Source organism: Odontesthes bonariensis, chromosome 10 (genome assembly GCF_027942865.1).
Source record: "Odontesthes bonariensis isolate fOdoBon6 chromosome 10, fOdoBon6.hap1, whole genome shotgun sequence".
Taxonomy (NCBI): Eukaryota; Metazoa; Chordata; class Actinopteri; order Atheriniformes; family Atherinopsidae; genus Odontesthes; species Odontesthes bonariensis.
Genome location: NC_134515.1, coordinates 28461877 through 28479404, shown reverse-complemented (window position 1 = coordinate 28479404; position 17528 = coordinate 28461877). Strand labels below are relative to the sequence as shown.

The following is a 17528-nucleotide window of genomic DNA, read 5'->3' as shown; positions in this document are numbered from 1 at the left end:
TAACACCATAAATTCGTTTTTCAGATTAAATTGACAGTAATAACATCGCACTGAGTTTATTACCAACTGATGTTTCTGATGTTTCTCTGTTTAATTGGACATTTAAAGTTTTCCTTTCTTTTTGGGACGTTCTTCGTAATTAACGCGCCCTTTTTTCTTCGTTACAGTTACAGTAATAGTTTTAATATCATTTTTTGAAAAAAAAAAACTACCTGGATTTACTTTTTTATTCCGGCTGAGATGGTGTGTGTAAACACATTCACCACAGTTTCAATGTGAAGCTCACTGTGTTGCAGGCCTTTTCAACTCGCACCTTTATAGCCTTATCTTCTGTTATTGTTAATGTATAATGTTAGTCATAACTGGATGAAATAGCCCAGTGAATGGGGAGTAAATGGGGAAAAAGATGAAACCCTCAACGTTTACACCTGGTTCTCACGCCTTTAAGCCCCGATTGTAACTGATGATAAAGTGATGCTGCTGATGCGGGTATAAGCTACAGACACTGTTTAGGGGCGGTACTTTTAACTCTTTTATTCCCCTCCCCTCCGTGCTCATGAACTTCTCAGGATAACCTTCTCATAATGCATTTATCATTGTTTCCTCCCGCTTAAAGTGGGTTACATTTATAGAACATGGCCGTCAATTAAGATTCACTTTTAACTAGACAAAAAAGCCCGAGGCTCTTCTAACCTTGTCTTCCACAATTGACGTTTGTCGCCCTGAGAACGCGGCGCCTGCAGTTCAATGACACCTTAACTCGGTCAAATCGATTTTTGTTTTTTTACCGACATTTGTGTTTTTGGTTGATTGGGCCTCTGCTATTTGATCTACTGAAATATACGCATCGGTACCTGGAGGATCTGACAGACGGAGACAAGGAGAAAGGATCATACGCGGAGAGAGCCGAGCATGGAGGTAAGAAACTGGCAGTTTATTTGTTCTGTAAGGGCAGACTGAACACTTTGCTCAAGTTAAAATAGCTGCTTTTGACCACAGTCATCCATCCTCCGCGCTCTTTTGCTCACAGCAGTGCAGCAGCTGCTGAAAAATTATGAACGGCCGCCGTCAGATTTGCCCGATAGTGTGTGTGTGTGTGAGTGAGTGAGTGTGTGTGTTATTTCCCCTCTCTCCCCGCTCTCTCACTCTCCACAAGATCACCACAGCTCTCAGAGCATCACTAGTGTCCAAATATCCCGTCAGCCGTGCACATCGCGTCTGACTTTCTCTGGGATTGGCTGCGGTGAAAGCGTCTCCCCATCGCTGCATTCCCACCTTTTACAGGCGTCGCCGGGCTGCTGCTGCTGCTGCTGCTGCTGCTGCTTTTTGAACCAAAGCAACTCGTATTTATTAAAGTGCTGGCTTATTATTTAACCTCAGCCGGGTCAATGTATATAGACGCGTTCAAACGGATCCTCTTTGAAAGGCTGAACTGCTTAAAGAGAATGTGTGTGTGTCAGCGGCAAGGCAGGTCAGTGTTTTCCCTAAAATATGAGAAATCTGAGAATCTGTTGTGTGTAATCGAAGTGTGTGTGTGTTTGTGGTGGGACCGTGGGGTGGTGGTGGGTGACTGACAGCAGCTGGTAGACACTCTACCAGTTTGTGTTCATGTAAACTTGTGAGATGAGAGTGAAGAACATGGGGGTTGTCATTATAAGGTATACTTTAGGGATGAGAGTGTGAGTTTTAACAGATTAAGTTTGGTGAACATGTGTGTGTGTGTGTGTGCATAATGAAGGCATGAATAGATTTTGAAAGTTTGTTTCTTTTTCTCATTTCAGTCTCCTGCTTCAGAAATTGCTCTAATGAAACATAAAGAGAAGCTCTTGTTCAGGACACCTGCACCCATTTTGCCGTATGATAGGCTGACTGGAATATGCTTTGTGCTTCACAGCCAGGTGTGTGTGTGTGTGTGTGTGTGTGTGTGTGTGTGTGTGTGTGTGTGTGGGAGCGTGCACAAGTGCTTTGCAGCAGTCTACGTGTGATTGCGTGCGCACGTGTATGTGTTCTGTTGCTGTTTGTTTTGGGTGTGTCCCAGTTTGATTCAGGGAGCTTGTTTTGAGGTGATTGATGCCGGGCACTGGCTTAAAAGTGTGCGATGCTCTGGATTTGGAGAGCTTTGAAGGTAGTGCTGCTCGGGGATTGTTCATTTGCATGGGGTGGTGGAACTGTCAACAAATGCTCTCGCACGCAGCTCTGGTCCTCAAACTGTTTGTTTTCCTGTAGTCTGATCCATGCACTCATGAGCTGTTTTGCACCTTAAAAGCCTTTGGGTTTTATTTTGCATTCATTTTTTTTTATTTATTTATGATCTCAGCCCAAGTTTGAACCACTAGTAAGTGGAAATGCATGTTGACTTATAAACCCAACTCCTCTTTTACTGCTAACAAGAGGGGAGGATAAAATGAGGTGCATTTCCCCTCTGTCGTGGTAATGCATGTCATCTGGGAGTGGTTGATTGTCTAATTATGTACCTCCTGCGTCCTTCGGTATCATGAATATTCATGCTGCTGTTTTAAGGTGAGGTGAAAGTGTGCGTGTGTATGTATGTGTGAGTGTGTGTGGCAGGCAGTTTACCCTTGACAGTGCAGGGCTACGTAGACACATTCACCCATCTGCGGTCCAAACCTTTGCTCCCAGCCTCTGAATTTGAATTCTGCAGTTGTAGCCTGCTCTATTCTTAGTTCTTAACACGTCATGTGCGGTCTGATCAAATTTACACAACAACAACAATAAACCCACGCCAGAACTAGGGCTCACGTCCATACACATTTGGAGATTCAGTTTAAGTTGGCAGGGCCGCTCATGAGAAGTGGTTCACGTTCTGTCAAGAGGCAAATCAATAATTAATCGATGATAGTGTGTGGAGTTACAATTTACACGCTGCCATATTTGAAATGTCAAGAAAGCAAGGAATTTATCTGAGTTGGACAACTGGGATCAATATCAGGTGGTGAGAGAGGCAGCAGGAGCAGGCGAGGGTCACCTTCAGCCATCCCTACTGAATCAGCAGTATCTCTCTCTTACCTACACGCACACTTGAAGGCCTGCTTAGGTTACCAAACTGCGACCTCACAAAAATGCTCATTAGAGAGAACTGAACCTTTCCTCCATTCCCTTTTGAATTATTCATTTTTGGTTATTATGATTTCAGCTGTTTCTTCATAAGGTTACCGCGCCGCTTCTTTGTGTTGATTCACGTCCGCTTTCCTCCCAGATTGGCTCTATTTTCTGTCTCATCTTTAATTTTTCCTAATTTCTCTCTGCTTATCCCTTTCTTCCTCTCTTATCCATCACATGGGTGTGGAGCTGATCTGCTCTGTTTAATTAAACTGCTCCCTCTTCCTGATGAGAGCTAATCTGGGATCACAGTGAGGGGTGTAATGCATTCAGTCGAGGAGGACCTGTTGTCACAGTGGTGTTCCTCAGGAAGAGCAGAGTGTACGCAGCACATCGGTACCAGTAATGTGCCCCCTGCCTTGACCTTGATCCTGTGACTCTAAATATAAGGTTTCCTCAAGGGAAACGTCTCTGAGCTGGTGTTATCCTGCCAGGTGTGTTTGTGTGAGTATACATGGATGGATGGGTGCATTTTTTACTGCTCACTAGAGTGTTTAGATCCTTTTCTTTTTTTAGGCCCATTTTTGTGGTCAAACCCAGAGAGGCTTTGATAGATGTGAATAAAGGTATGGCACTGGGGTAAATTTTGAATTTATGGAGGGCAGATATTGTGCTCTTTAGCTCACGTATTCTCATCAGTGCATGATTTATTAAGTGTCCACCAAGTGACAGAGTGCATTTTTTATTTTTATTTTTGTCTCTCAGCTGACAAGCATTTAATCTTTTATTTTCCAATCTTTCACTGCTGTCTGTTTTGCGTTGAGCAGTCCCGTGCCCTAGATTTGCAAGTGAGTGAGCATCAGGGAGGTTTAGCACACCCTGTGTTGTTTGCACGGTCTGGTGTAAATGTTGGACGGGAGAGGGAGAGGTCAGGGCGTGGACATGAGATGGGATGATGAGGCCCGGGCAGGGGAAAGTCTCGTGTACGTTTTCTGTCCGTCTGCCACTCCATTAGTGCTTAAATTGTGATGAATTTAAGGTCACTGTGTGTTTAAGATGCTTTTCTTGGCTGACCCTCAGCGCCACCCTGGGAGGATGCTGCAGGATTAGGAGCAATGCTGTATCACAGGTTTGTAGGGAAGGGAGGAGCTGTGTTCATTGTGTTGGATGGTTTCGTTTGAAGGGTTTTTTATCCTTTACCTGTCACAAGTTTTTCCTCAAAAATACGGCAATTGTAACAAGAGGGGAAACGCAGCAGATTAAAATGATATTACATTTAACGGATGTATTTAACGCCACTGTGGGAGTGTTGTAAGCTTCCTTGCTGGCTATTTTCAAAATGTCTAAACAATATAAAACATGAAAAAATCTTGTAAAGCTGATTTGATTTGTTGAAAATTAATCAGCAGTCGTTTTGATAATGTTTTGTGGAAAAAATGTAAAATATTAAGCCCAATATTGAAAAACAAACAAAAAAAGGAGAAAATGAATCATTAATGATAATAATGGTTAGTCTCTGCCCCAGTGTGTGGTATTACCCTCAAATAATGTGGCCGTTCAGATTTTAAATGCAATCAAAATTATGATTTAGCATGTCAAATATTGTTATTCTTTTTTGAATTTACTAATTATTTATTTCTTTTTCATTGATGTTTTGATGGTGCAGTTAATGAACAGGATCGAGAAATAGGAGGCATGCAAAAAACATGTGGTCTCATCATCGCATCGGCTGATGAAAGCCGATGAGCTTATCAAATATCAGCAGAAAAACCCAAAATGTGCATCCCACTTCTGCACTTTTGTTTGAAAATGTATTGAAAATTTGGGAACGTGTTCATTTTAAAAGGTTTGCATCTTATGTCTGCCATAGGTTATAAGTCCACTTCAGGAGGGATGTGATATTCTCGGCAAATCAGCGAAAAATATGTTCTGTATTGTGCAAAAGTCTTGAGCTGCCCCTCATTTCTTTACATTTTGCGCCCAAGAAGCCAGACTTTTGTCATTCTTAAAAGTGGTCTTGAGAAATAGTTCTCCAGGCTTTCTGAAGTTCTTTTATTGTTTTTTTCTTTGGACATTGGCTGCTTTTTCACTCATTTTCATTCAAGGCTTTGCACCTGACCATTTCCAGAGGAAAACTGTGTTTTGTTTGCTTTTAAGCCACTTAACACTGACCTATGAATCATTCAAGCATTAAAAAGGGCTTTTAACTCAAGGGATTAACCAGTATTGTATCCCCACACAACAGAAAAAACAAATAAAAAAAGATTTTTTTTTAATTTGTGTCTTTCGGCACTTTGTCACTAGCAGCCTGTTGCATAACATAATTTAATCCATTTCATTTAATTTAATCTTCAAAAAATGTAAAGGATAACACAGTTTGACATACAAAAAAATAACAAGTTTTGGATCGACAAAGTGTCAACAGTTCTGTGATGAATCCTCCCCAGTTATTAACCTTCAGGCTTATTAAAACTGTTTAAACTTTGTGTTTCTGTTTGCACATTTCATAAGATAACTGCACCTATTTCCTGTTTTCCTGGCAATACATAACAAAATGACGAGTGGCTCAATACCTTTGCACAGCACTGTGCATACATCGGTATTTGTACTGGCAATTTACCACAATTAGTTATTCTGAGCAAATTAGATGTCCCATCACAAAAGGGAAAAAGAAGATAAGAAATATTGTACATTTCTACAAGATTGATAACACATCTTCAGCTAGCTTAATGTACCATTATCAAAATACATCAATGGGCCAAAAGCCCAAAATCAACTAATCACCTGGGGTGATTAGTTGATTAATAGGTAAATGAGTCACGTGCACGTTCGTTGTGTAACCATCATTAATACTGACTTTGAGCTGGCTTATGCACGAAGACTTAAGACAAAAAATCTCCAGTGTATCTCAAGTGTTTTTGTTTATTTATTCACTTCCAGCATCCACTGACAGACCAACAAAAGCCTTAGGCATGCTGGTCACAATCTAGCTGACAGAGCACACAGTCAGTCCATCAATATCCACCAAAATTCCCATTTAAGAAAGACAGCTATTCACTCCCTTGAACTTTCAGAGTGCATGCATAAAATACAAAAATAGGCTCAAATTAATTCATAGAGCACTCTCGTTGAGCTAATTGAACAAACTCGTTTCATTCCTGTGGAATGCATTCAGAGCGGAAACAAAACGTGGACGACAGAGCAAGCATGGCTGCACCATGACAAACCGAACAGATGCTTTTATGAGCATACACAGATTCTGCTGTTCATTTAGTGCAGAAAAAAAAATAAGTTTCCGTGACATGAGCATTAAGGGTTACACAATCAGACTGTGGGGTAGCAGAGCTCGATTAGAGCAACATTTCACAGCGAGCGCTGATTGTGTTAAAAGTTTCTCATCTTTGCAAGAGTTGTACAAACTCTGCCGTGGTCAAAGCCGATTATGTCAGCCAGTGATCTACGAGCTGGGAGACAGCTTTGATGGGGATGAGGGCCGGCATCTAGATAGACATCAGGAACATGTGGAGAATCACGAGAGCTGACAGTCAGTGCTTTCTACTTAACCACACTCAAATTATTGATACAGAGAGAACAGTCTGATAGGTGAAAGCAGGGCGGCTTCATGGAAAAACGTCTTCACTAACAGAACTAGTGGACGTTGAAAGCATTTAGCATTTGTTGAGTCACAGAAGAAGTATTTGGATTCACTCTTCTTCTCCTTCCATAATTTTAGAATGTTGCTGATCGAAAGCTCTCTTTTTATCATCTGGGCTTGAGCCAAACTAAACACGCCACATTTTGGCTGGGCATGAATTTGTGAGAGCACTGGATTATAAAACAATGCGAGAGAATAATTGTGAGGCACAGGGCATCTCGGTAATTGCTTCTTCTTCTTATACTCGTCTGCGGCCGAAATTTTAACAGAAAATAAAACCTAATTAAATGCACAGCCCCAAATGAAGATTACATTTATTGCTAATGGTTTTGTGCTCATGGAAAATGCTTTCAGCCGGAGAGTGGGCACCTCGACAGGACAGGAGAAGACAAGTTGTTGTTATTTTCCACCCTTGCCTGAGCTAATTTATACGGACCAATTCAATTATTCATTCGTCTTAATTGATGTGTTTTGCTTACACCCTTTTTTCTTTTTTTCTTTTTTACCACTTGAAGGTCTTTCAAGACATTCCTGTGGCCAAGTGTCAAGAGCTATTCCCTCTTGTCCTCGCTTCGATGCTTTAATTTGACTTTGAATTATCGAGCTCAGTGGCAAAGCTCATCTTTGTAACTTTAATAAATCAACACCCCAGAGAGCCAACCTGAAATAACTGCTTGGTTAATTTGTCCTGTAATAAAGTTATTTCGCTCATGACTACAAGCTGCCAGGGGTAAAATGGCCTCAGCTTTGCCTTCTTTTTTTTCTTTTTTTACACTAATCACCACAAAAAAAAAAAAGAAATGTAATTGCACAGGACCACTGTTGCACTATAAGGTATTATTACATTGCAACAGTTGAAATGTAAAGATTGTGAATATTAAGCTTGAGTTACAATTTGACTCTCTTTAGTGGAAAAATCAATTATTGTGCTTAATTAGCTTTGAACACTGAATGTTCTCTGGATAATACAAGCATGAGTGTTCCTGCAATTCAGGGCAAAGTCATTATTAAAGCGAAAAGTCTGTGTGGCGCAGCTGTGTTTAATGCACACCGAGCTATAAAAGCTTCTTGCACATGCTGAATGCTTCCTGGATAAAGAGTTATGGTGCTGAAATAAAAAAAACACGGGCTAAGAATAGTCTGCGAGGCATGAGGATGTGTGTTTTACCATCGACAGATATCTGTGGTTTGAAGTTACTCTGGAAGGCTGGGGTTTGAATCTGTAAAGATTCTGAGCATGTCGTTGTTGGAGAGGAAGTCGGTGGAACTCGATATGTGTTGGTCAGCTTTTTTCCTGACCTAAAGGTCAAAAATCTCAATAGAGCATTCTTTTTATAGGCTTAGATATCCTTTAACCCGTTTAATGTAGTCATATTTTTGACTGTTATGTGTGCTGCTTTTAGCCATGCTAGCATGTTTCTTCATACTCTCTCTTGTGCTGTGCTTCACATAGGTAAATAATAATAATAATAATATACACTTGCAACTGGCCCAACAAAATCAAACAATTGTTTCATAATTAATCCTCATGATATTTTAGAATTAGTCATTTCCTGGAATGCAATAAAAACTTTGATGACTCCTACCGCACCCGGGGTGCATTCTAAGTTAACGTCCAATGATTTATTTTCTCCCGTTTTGAATTTAAATTAAAGCTGACATGGAATTGTGGGCGGAGCCTGTTCAGACCAGTGGAGCTGACCAATAAGAGCAGGCTGAACTTTTAAGGGGGACGCTTGTCTCACTTGGTGATATTTACATAAATGTTTTGCACAGTGATCAGAAGGAGTGCGTGTGTGGAACGACACCACACTTACTTTTGGAAAAAAAAGCATTGACTTACGGTGCGTTCAGACCGGACGCGGTGCGAATTTTCGCGTCGCGTTACTCGCGCGAGTTTTGCCGCGGGTGTAGTTGAATTTACTCACGTTATTCGCGCGAGTAAACAACGAGCGAATTTTCGCTCAAGGGGCTATATGGCGCCATTCCCTCCATTTCATTCTCTTATCAACCATGGCTGATATAAGTACCATCGCGTCCTTGTACCTGCTGTGGCAGTCTGAGATTCGTTGGAAACGCACGCGCCGTCGTGTCTGGGTCAGTGACATCATCCGGAGGTGCACTCAGTTCTGAGAATTTCACCGCCTTCTACAGGAGTTGCGTCTGGATGACGGCCGCTTCCAGCGGTATTTCAGGCTCACCAGGACCCAGTTTGATGACCTGCTCGGGAGGATCGGTGTCGTGATCTCTCGGCAGGACACCAACTACAGGCGCTCCAGCGGACATTATTGATACTGCATTGATAAGAAGAAGATATACCTCCATGGTGAATATTCATGCTGCCCTCGCAATATGATAGTGTTTAGTGAAAATACTTCTACAATTTATTAAATTATATATGATGCAGAGTTAATGTTCCCATCAGGATGTATGATATGAATGCAACTATAATGATGCTGATTTGCATTGTCTCGGATGATAATGAACTGAGAGTTGAATTACAGTGATGCGAATTACATTTAGATGTAACTAGACTCTGTAATTCTCTGTGTAAAGTGCCTTGAGATGACATGTTTATGAACTGTGACTATATAAATTAACTGAATTGAATTTAATTCATTTTATGCTCAAATACCTGCAAAACTAGCAGTATTCCCTTTATCAATCTCAGCAGAGTTAAACTTGAGAATTTAAGAGCATGACACAAGAAGCAGGTTTTTAAAGAAAAAAGCAAACATTACTTAAGAATAGGAGGGTCAACAATAAGTTGACAATAGTGCAAGGAGCCGGTTGAGATTTGTCTTTTTTATCAGAATTATCGGCTGTGTCTTAAAATTCAGTTTGACTTCGTCTTCATCGTTTTGTCTAAATGACGATTTTAGTGTGATTTGCAGATTTCACTGTGTTATGTACTCTGGAGGTGAGGACAGAGTACATTTTACAGGGGAAATAACCATACATTCCCAGTCAACCTACAGTTCCTTTTGCTTGATATTTAAACAAGAAGTGGTACGATTGTCTTGGTGTTAGAGAAAATATATATTATTCAATTGATAATAGCACTTCCACCATCACTATCACAGTTACTACAAAATCCTTTTAGTTGATATTTCTGTTTCTTCTACAGACATCATCTCTATTTAACTACTGTATATACTATTACAGCTCCGGAGTAGTCTACTGCGAAGATCAATTTCACAAATATTATGACAAATTCTACCACACTGTGGTAGTGCACAGTTTTTATTAGGCATTGCTAATGGTAATAGGCTAGATTTTAGTTTATGGAATTAAAGTTTACTTTGATAATTCCAAGTGGAAATCAGTGTTATTTACCAAAAGGAAATATAGAAATGTAACAAAAAGACAAAAAGTGCAGGTAAACCTTTCATCCTGAATAAACTATATAGCTTGTTAATACCAATGTATGTTATATTTCCAGCACAAAAATCTTTCAATACAACTACTCTCTGTTAGAGTTATACCACAACTAATACAATTACCAACAACTCCTTCTGTTGTGTAGGTATGATTCTGTGGAGCACGATTATCCAATCAGAGGGGAGGAAGTATCAGGCACTGCCCCAGCCTCCAGAGTCTAAAATATGAAGAATCAACACAGGACAAGTGTGTGTGTGTGTGTGTGTGTGTGTGTGTGTGTGTGTGTGTGTAGAGCAACTGAGAGTGTGTAGGATTGTGCGTGCGCTCGTTGTAGCCATGTGCTTGCGGAACTATATTTGTGCATGCAGTGAAGGTGTGCACCCTTGCAACAATACTTCTCTTGTAAACACTGGTCTGTCTGCTTATTGTACATAAATGCTCCTTTTACAGTCATAAATTGGACACTAATTTATGTGCTCTGTGTTTTCTGCGAGTGTGCGTTTTAACAAGTGTTAAACTTTCAGAATGTTTTCCTAAGCCTAACCAAACAGTTTCAAATGTCTAAACTTAAGCCAACTCTTTTTTTAAAGCCTACACCTAACCATGTAGATTTGGCATCCTGAACTGACCAGACATTGAAGGTAAAAAAATAAACCGCATATAAAAAATCAATGGGAATTGTAATTGTAAATTAAATTTATAGTTAATGAAAGAATTGTGCAAAGGGGAGGCAAACGTGTTCCCGGTGTGGTCCACGTATCATGCAAGAAAAAAAACAAACAAAGAAAAATGTGCAAGACCAGAAATGAAAAGCTCAAATCTGGTAACAGTTTCACAAATTGCTGTGTAATAGTGTTACAGTGAGAATGGATAAAACAAAACTGTAAAACCTTCTCTTTATACTGCGAATCATCATGTCTTAACATGCTGAACAAAAATGGTAAACGTTACATATGCTTGATGTTTAGCTCATTTAGCTCAAATTACTGCAATGCCAGTGTATTACATCACAGGGCTCCTAGCACAGCTGTAGAGACTATGTCTCATTTTAATTTGAAGCAGCATGAGTCAGTGACTATGAGGTCATATTTTACCCTCTCATCAGTTAAATGTCACATATTGCCGTTAAGGATATTCCATGTGACAGCTCTGTTTGATTATGCACAAGATGAGATATTTTAAAAATTACTCAGCTTATTAATACACTGAATTACATCAATGTCTAACATGAAGATAAGGTCACTGCAGAAGCAGAATATTTCTCCTGCATCTCGATGATAACCTAGTGCTGTGTATTTAATGGACACGGCTGAAATGAGTGTGCAGGGCCAGTTTGTAGCATCAACACCAACAGAGACAGAGGTAAGCAATGTCGGTATGTGAGTCTACGATGGGACGAGCCCGGGCGTCTGTGGACCTGACAGGCTGTGCCTCATTAAACCCCCGTCAGATGCAGGGGGTCAAGACCACAGCTACATCTTGCGCGACACGCTCTGCCTCTATCCAATATTATGCAGATACACAATGTATCTGTGTACTTGTGAGGGGATAATACTCTGAAAAAACCTATCAGTTGTTTTATTTTTAGCATTTTAATCTTTACCGCTGACAAGTTCTGAGAAATCTTTAGATAAAGCACGAAGAGCCCAAAGGCTTATAGAATTATCATTCAGGACTGATGCACATGGGAATACGTTGTTTAAGATTAAATGGTTAAAGTTGCTTCTGTGTTCTTTTCCTCTAACAGCACACTTAACTTGTGTAGTGCTACTTTGTGTCGTGCGTGGGCAGATGGCTGGCTGGCTTCAGGGAAGCAGGTTGACAGCGTTGCCACAGAAGGTTTCACAGTGGGGTAGACAGAGAGGGACTGAGGCCACTGTTTGGCAATGATAACGTGATAAGCATAATTTTAGACTGAAAGAAACAGTTTTTCTATTACTAAAATGTGCAACAATTTGACTGTGATATGACACTGAAATGCAAATTGTTTGTTTTTAAGATCCTGGTATTGTACCAAAACCTGAACCATTTTTGTAGTTTTTACTCCTGTTTCCTGAGCTGCACTTCTGCAAGGTCAAACAAGTGAGTCCTGTGCCAACCTCAGGCTGTGTGGCACCTCTCTATTTCTCTCAGGCCTCTGTGTTTCCTTTTATTCTCTCTGTCATTACTCTCTGCGTGAAGGATGGTTCATATTTTAATGTTACATTGTTCTGCTTTTCACACTACTTCAATCTTGCTGTCCCCGCCACTCCCCCTTTCAGACTTATTCTGGTCAAATAAACCACCTCACAAATTTAGCTGAGCAGGAGATGGGATGGAGCATATCTGTCAGATCTGCCTGTTGAATGGCCAGTCAAGTAGAAAAGGATTAGATATATGCCGTTCCCCTTTAACTCTTTCAATTAGTCTTATTAGGCCTACTGGACCTGTGTAGCCAAGGGCCAATGAGCTTGGCGTTTTGAACTCGGGGCACGTTATCCCTGTCCAGGCAAGGGTCACTGAAAGTTGACGCGTTCCTCTCACACATCATTTAAGAAGATTGCATCTTGGTAGAGTCATTGCTAATCTCCTCGTCACATCAGAACTGGAGATCAGTATTGTCCATTTGGAATATTGCTTTTTAAAGGGGTATTAATTAGTAAAAACAGCAGTATGAAATACACTTGATATTTTCCTTGCCATTTGTTCCATGTAAAGACTGGAACGTTGTTATGTTCACAATGCTTGGCATACAATCTCGGAACAGGGGCAGTGAACAGCTTGCCAGGTGCTGCCCAAAGAGGGAAAAAATAAATAGATACATAGATTAAAAAAACCTACACATGGGCTACCTTCGTAGACATAACCCGCTAACAATGTATATTTGTCAGCTTCTTATGCTAAGATAGGCAAATTGTCAGTTCCCAGTAGAAAAAAATTTGTAATAAATCAGTGGCTAGTATATTACTGCCCAGCCTTAGTTAATACATCACCACAGTGTTTGTATTCACAAAACATTGCGTAATGTGTTGTTATCGGCATGAATTGCTAATAACAGCTAGAATGGTAAATGCAATCCCAAAGAAATCCTGCTGGTTTTCAAGCTTCCCACTAGCCTGGCTGACGCGTCCACAATCTCGATGAGATGGTGGTCTGGGAACTAGGTGTGCATTTTCTCGTATTTGAGGCGTGGTTTACGAATGCCTAGAGCCGTTTATTGGGCGCTACGAATGTCTATCAAATGACGTCAGGTATTTCCCATGCTGCTTTGCGCGCGATTCATAGCCAATTGTATCACTTATACCAGATGACGACAGAAATTCGACGAGGAAGAAGAAAAAAATGGAAAATAAAAGTAAACTTGCGCTCTAAGCTACTTAAATTGACAACAAAGTAGGCCTATATGCTATATTCTACATGAATTTTTATGTTGTAGAGTTGTGAATTTATTTTAATAATGGAGAAATTGAGCAGCCTTGCTTTGTTGTCTACAGTAGTAGCTCAACCCTCATCTTACTTTGAAGCTCCCAGCTCCCAGAAGTGACGTCGACGTAGCTTTAGCAGCAGAAAAGCTATCAGGCTTGTGTTGATGATAATAATAAACTCCTGGACTATGTACAAACTTCCAAATGCATCGTTTTGTGAGTACAGACCATATTTGTACTACTGTAGAAGTTTGGTTTCATGACATGTGATTTTAGTGTGGTAATTTTGGAGATACTGCCAGGGTCCGTTAGCGCTTGTGCTAAGCTATTCGGGATAACTCAGTAACTCAGCTGATGTTCAGCCAATATCGGAAAAACTTCGGGTGGGCTACTTGGCTGGATGTCACGGTTCAAATGACCCTAGGGTGAATCTACTCCGAACTATCACTTTCTAAGGCTGCATTGAACGGTAACGTTGTGTCCGCTGTCATGTTGAATTAACACTCTACAAGCTTCGGTGTAGCGCATAGACGTCGTCATCGTCTTGCTGCTGCCCCCCCCGTTCTGTGATTGGTTCCCAAACTCTGGCAAAAATAAGGGCGGTGGTTTCCAGGCTGACTTTGCAGTGAGAATGAAATCGAGCGCAAAGCAGCATGGGAATTCCCAGGCTAGCTTCCCACTGAAACGTGGTCAAATCAGGTGTGATGTCATTCCCAGCCCAGAGTTCTGACTTCCAAAGCAAATTGGTAATAGCATTACTGTCTACGAGTGAGGCAAGCTATAATGGTGACATCGATCTTCTGATCTGCCCATTTGTTTTTCCCCAAACTTCAAACTGTTCCTTCAACTGAAGGCTTTTTTGTATTTTATTTGACATGTTGTTTGTCTTTTTGATCCTGATATCCTGCCGTGTGTGTCTCCGCTGTCCTGTGTGTTAAGGTGACAGTGCTGCTCTGATCATGTCAGAGGAGAATGGTCTGTTCTCTTGCATCACAGCTGTCACATCACAGGCAACTCAAACAAATCTTCACCACGCCAGCCTCGTCGACATCCCGCACACTCACAGCTGCTCTTCAGGAAGCATATTGCAACAAAAACATATTATTTTCAGCTTTAAGCCTCATCAGCCGTGCCCCAAGACTTCTCACCTTAACTGCAGCCAGCTGTAATTAGTAGAAAAAACATGCACTCACATATAGTGTCAAAGCAGACAGTTGGAGGAAGTGTCTAGAATATGCAACTAAAATTGGTAATTATGTATAAATCCCTATAATCTGTATTTGTATGATAATGTCATGCATTATTATGAATATGCAAATGACTAAAGTATTTGACTCATGGCGTCAGGGTTTTGGCTTGCCTGTCAAAATATGTGTGCATACTTAAATTAAATGCAAACTCTGTTTTCCCATGCGACTGTAGATGTGCTGGACTGTGCAGTAACTCCTATGCTGACTGTTTACATATAAACATAACGTCAGCCTACAGTGAGCACCGTGAATATGGGAGAGAGTGATTCTGTTGGTTAGAGAAGCATGTTGGTGCTGTACTGTGATGTGTTTGCACTAAACAAAGGCACAGTTCCCATGTGGTGTTATTCCTGAATTTCAAGTTGCTATTCTTTTAGCGAGAATATCCTAACCTATAAAGCTGGAATTATTCATGACTTTTACACACTCAGATGTGAAATACTGCACCTCCTCAGACTGTAGATGCTGATAAGCAGCAAAGGTTAAACGATATAAAGCAACAGGTTCTTTCCCTTGCTTGATAAGTCATTGACAGCCCCCCCTCACACCTCCTGCTCACCCTGTTTTCCTGTTTTATTTTCTCTCCAGCTCATTTGCCATGTCTAAGACAGCGGTGAAAAAGCTGCACTGGCGTTCCAAGGTGCAGGACAGCTTTGTCCCCTTGCTCGGCCCGTCGGGGGACCTGGGAATCGCCGTTGGTGGAGGAGCAGATTATGGAGAGTTTCCTTTTATCACATCAGCTCCAGGAGGTGGCCTCACAGTGGGTGATATCATCCTGGAGGTGGGGGGAACACCCGTGCTGGGCATGACATTAGGAGATGTTCGTGGAGTCCTCAACTCGTGTCCGCACCCTATCCGTATCAAAACTGTGTCACCAGGTATGAATTAGCCCGCAAACATAATTTATAATAGTTAGCTAACCATGGAAGCCATTCTGATTAATAAAAGAGATTCAGTCAGTTATTGTAATGTGAAACTTTATCTACATAATGACCTATAATCTCAAAGTAATGAACGGAAATGTGATGGAAGGCATAAGAAACATTCTCATCATTGATTGAATTGACGTATTTATCGACTTTTTCTGATTATGAGATACAAAATGATGTCGTTATTTTTGAGAAAGCTTCTTTTTATTCAGAAATATTAATATTAAATATAATATCAATTCTCAGTTTTTTGGTGTTTCTTTTCTTTTCGCATCAGTCAGATGCTTTTTCAGAGTTGTTTAGAACCACCTTGCATACAGACATTATTATCCAAGGGATTTCTGACAAACTGATTCACTTCTCTACCCAGCACCACACTTTTTATGGTAAAGAATACAGGGTTAGTTGGATGGCTAAAATTGGTCTTCTTCTTTTTCATGTAAGGTTACAGCATCGCAAACAGCTTATCAAAATCTGAGCCAATTATTTCCTGAAGTAAACCCGAAAAATACCCAAAAATTCAGGGTAACGCCAAAAGCTCTTGGATGGCTTGGTTCCAATATTTACCTTTTCTTTTTGTACTCTGAAGACGTGGTTATACTCTTCAGACGGTTTAGCTTGTTGCTGTTCATCTTGCCCACCACTGCAAATGTTTAATCAGTCTACACCCAAACGATCTGTTACACTGCTGCCTAAGCTGTCGTCCATCATAATCTTGCTCTGTAAACTCCCCTTGACTCTCATAAGCCAAATCTGCAACTTGTGGCATCTTGATGCTGATTTGAACATGTAAATTAGTCTGTCGATAGTCAAGGCGTCAAAATGAGGGTTGGGGTTAAAAAATACAGATGACACATGACAATAATGTGGCGATACAGTTTTCTGTCACCCACAAGAGGCCTTGATGTTGTGAACAGAGGGCTTCGAAAACAGATATCTTTGTCGACTCCGAACGGTGCAATAAGTCACTGAGTGTCAGCTGACTGCTGCTACCGATGGCCTTGCTTGCTAGATTGATAGCTGATTTGGCCGCAAGGGCGTGAATGGGGACCTTTGCTCCTGGATCCTCTGCTGCTGGTAGATCGATTATAAGCTCTGAAGTCATCCTGGCCCTCCACTGGCAGCTTGACTGCATGTTATGTGGACAGTGATGGATGTGTCAATGCTCTGGGTTGCTGTTGCACACCTCCTCCTCCCACTCCCTCTACAACTACTACTACTACTACTCCCTCTGCCCCGGCCTTCAAATATAGAACATCAAGCTACATTCACCTAAGACAGGAGTCACTGTTGAGATTTTAGAGCAGATTCTGAGCAGAGAAATCACAAACTTTCCCATTTAAAAGTGGCTTTGTGACAGTATAGCCTCATATGCTCCTTCTTGCATTCCTTATCATCCTTGGAATGTTTGCAAAATGTGTGAAACTGTGAAACAAGCCGTGATGGTTCATTCAGTAGCAGAGCAAATTTTCAAGCCTGACTTTTGCTCTCTGACAGACTAGGAAATGGCTGCTTTTTCAGAGTACGATAAACAAAGGTCCACCATTTTTCCCAAAAGGCAGCAGTCTAGATGATTTTTTCCTTTGCAGGCAGTGGCCATATGTGACCGGTCCAACTTTCACACAGTTGACTGCCTCCAACAATAAAACTATACTCTGTGACATTTTTTTCTTAAAGTGCACAGCAAATTCAGTCTTCTACTGGCAGAGCCACTGTGATAGACAATGGGTATACAGAGGTGTCAGGGGTGTGGAGAGCTAGGCGACAGCCTGCAGGGGAAGCACAGGCAGAGCGCTCGTCTGTCAGGGTGACGAGCAGAGGATGTGCCTAGGCCATCAATAACAGCAAG

At 41.1% G+C, this 17528-nt stretch overlaps 1 protein-coding gene across 4 annotated transcripts in view; it reads left to right on the top strand.

Moving 5' to 3' along the window:
• The first annotated feature begins 587 nt into the window (after positions 1-587).
• magixb (MAGI family member, X-linked b) overlaps positions 588-17528 on the top strand; it is a 42683-nt gene continuing 25742 nt past the window's right edge. Inside the window, exons 1-2 of one of the 4 annotated variants that reach the window (XM_075475112.1) lie at positions 588-918; positions 15339-15628. In XM_075475112.1, the coding sequence (XP_075331227.1) occupies positions 15349-15628 (280 nt within the window). In that variant the 5' untranslated portion in view covers positions 588-918; positions 15339-15348. Of the gene's footprint in view, positions 919-1236; positions 1472-15338; positions 15629-17528 lie in introns of those variants that run through there. The other 3 variants (XM_075475115.1, XM_075475114.1, XM_075475111.1) reach the window with 3 other exon arrangements.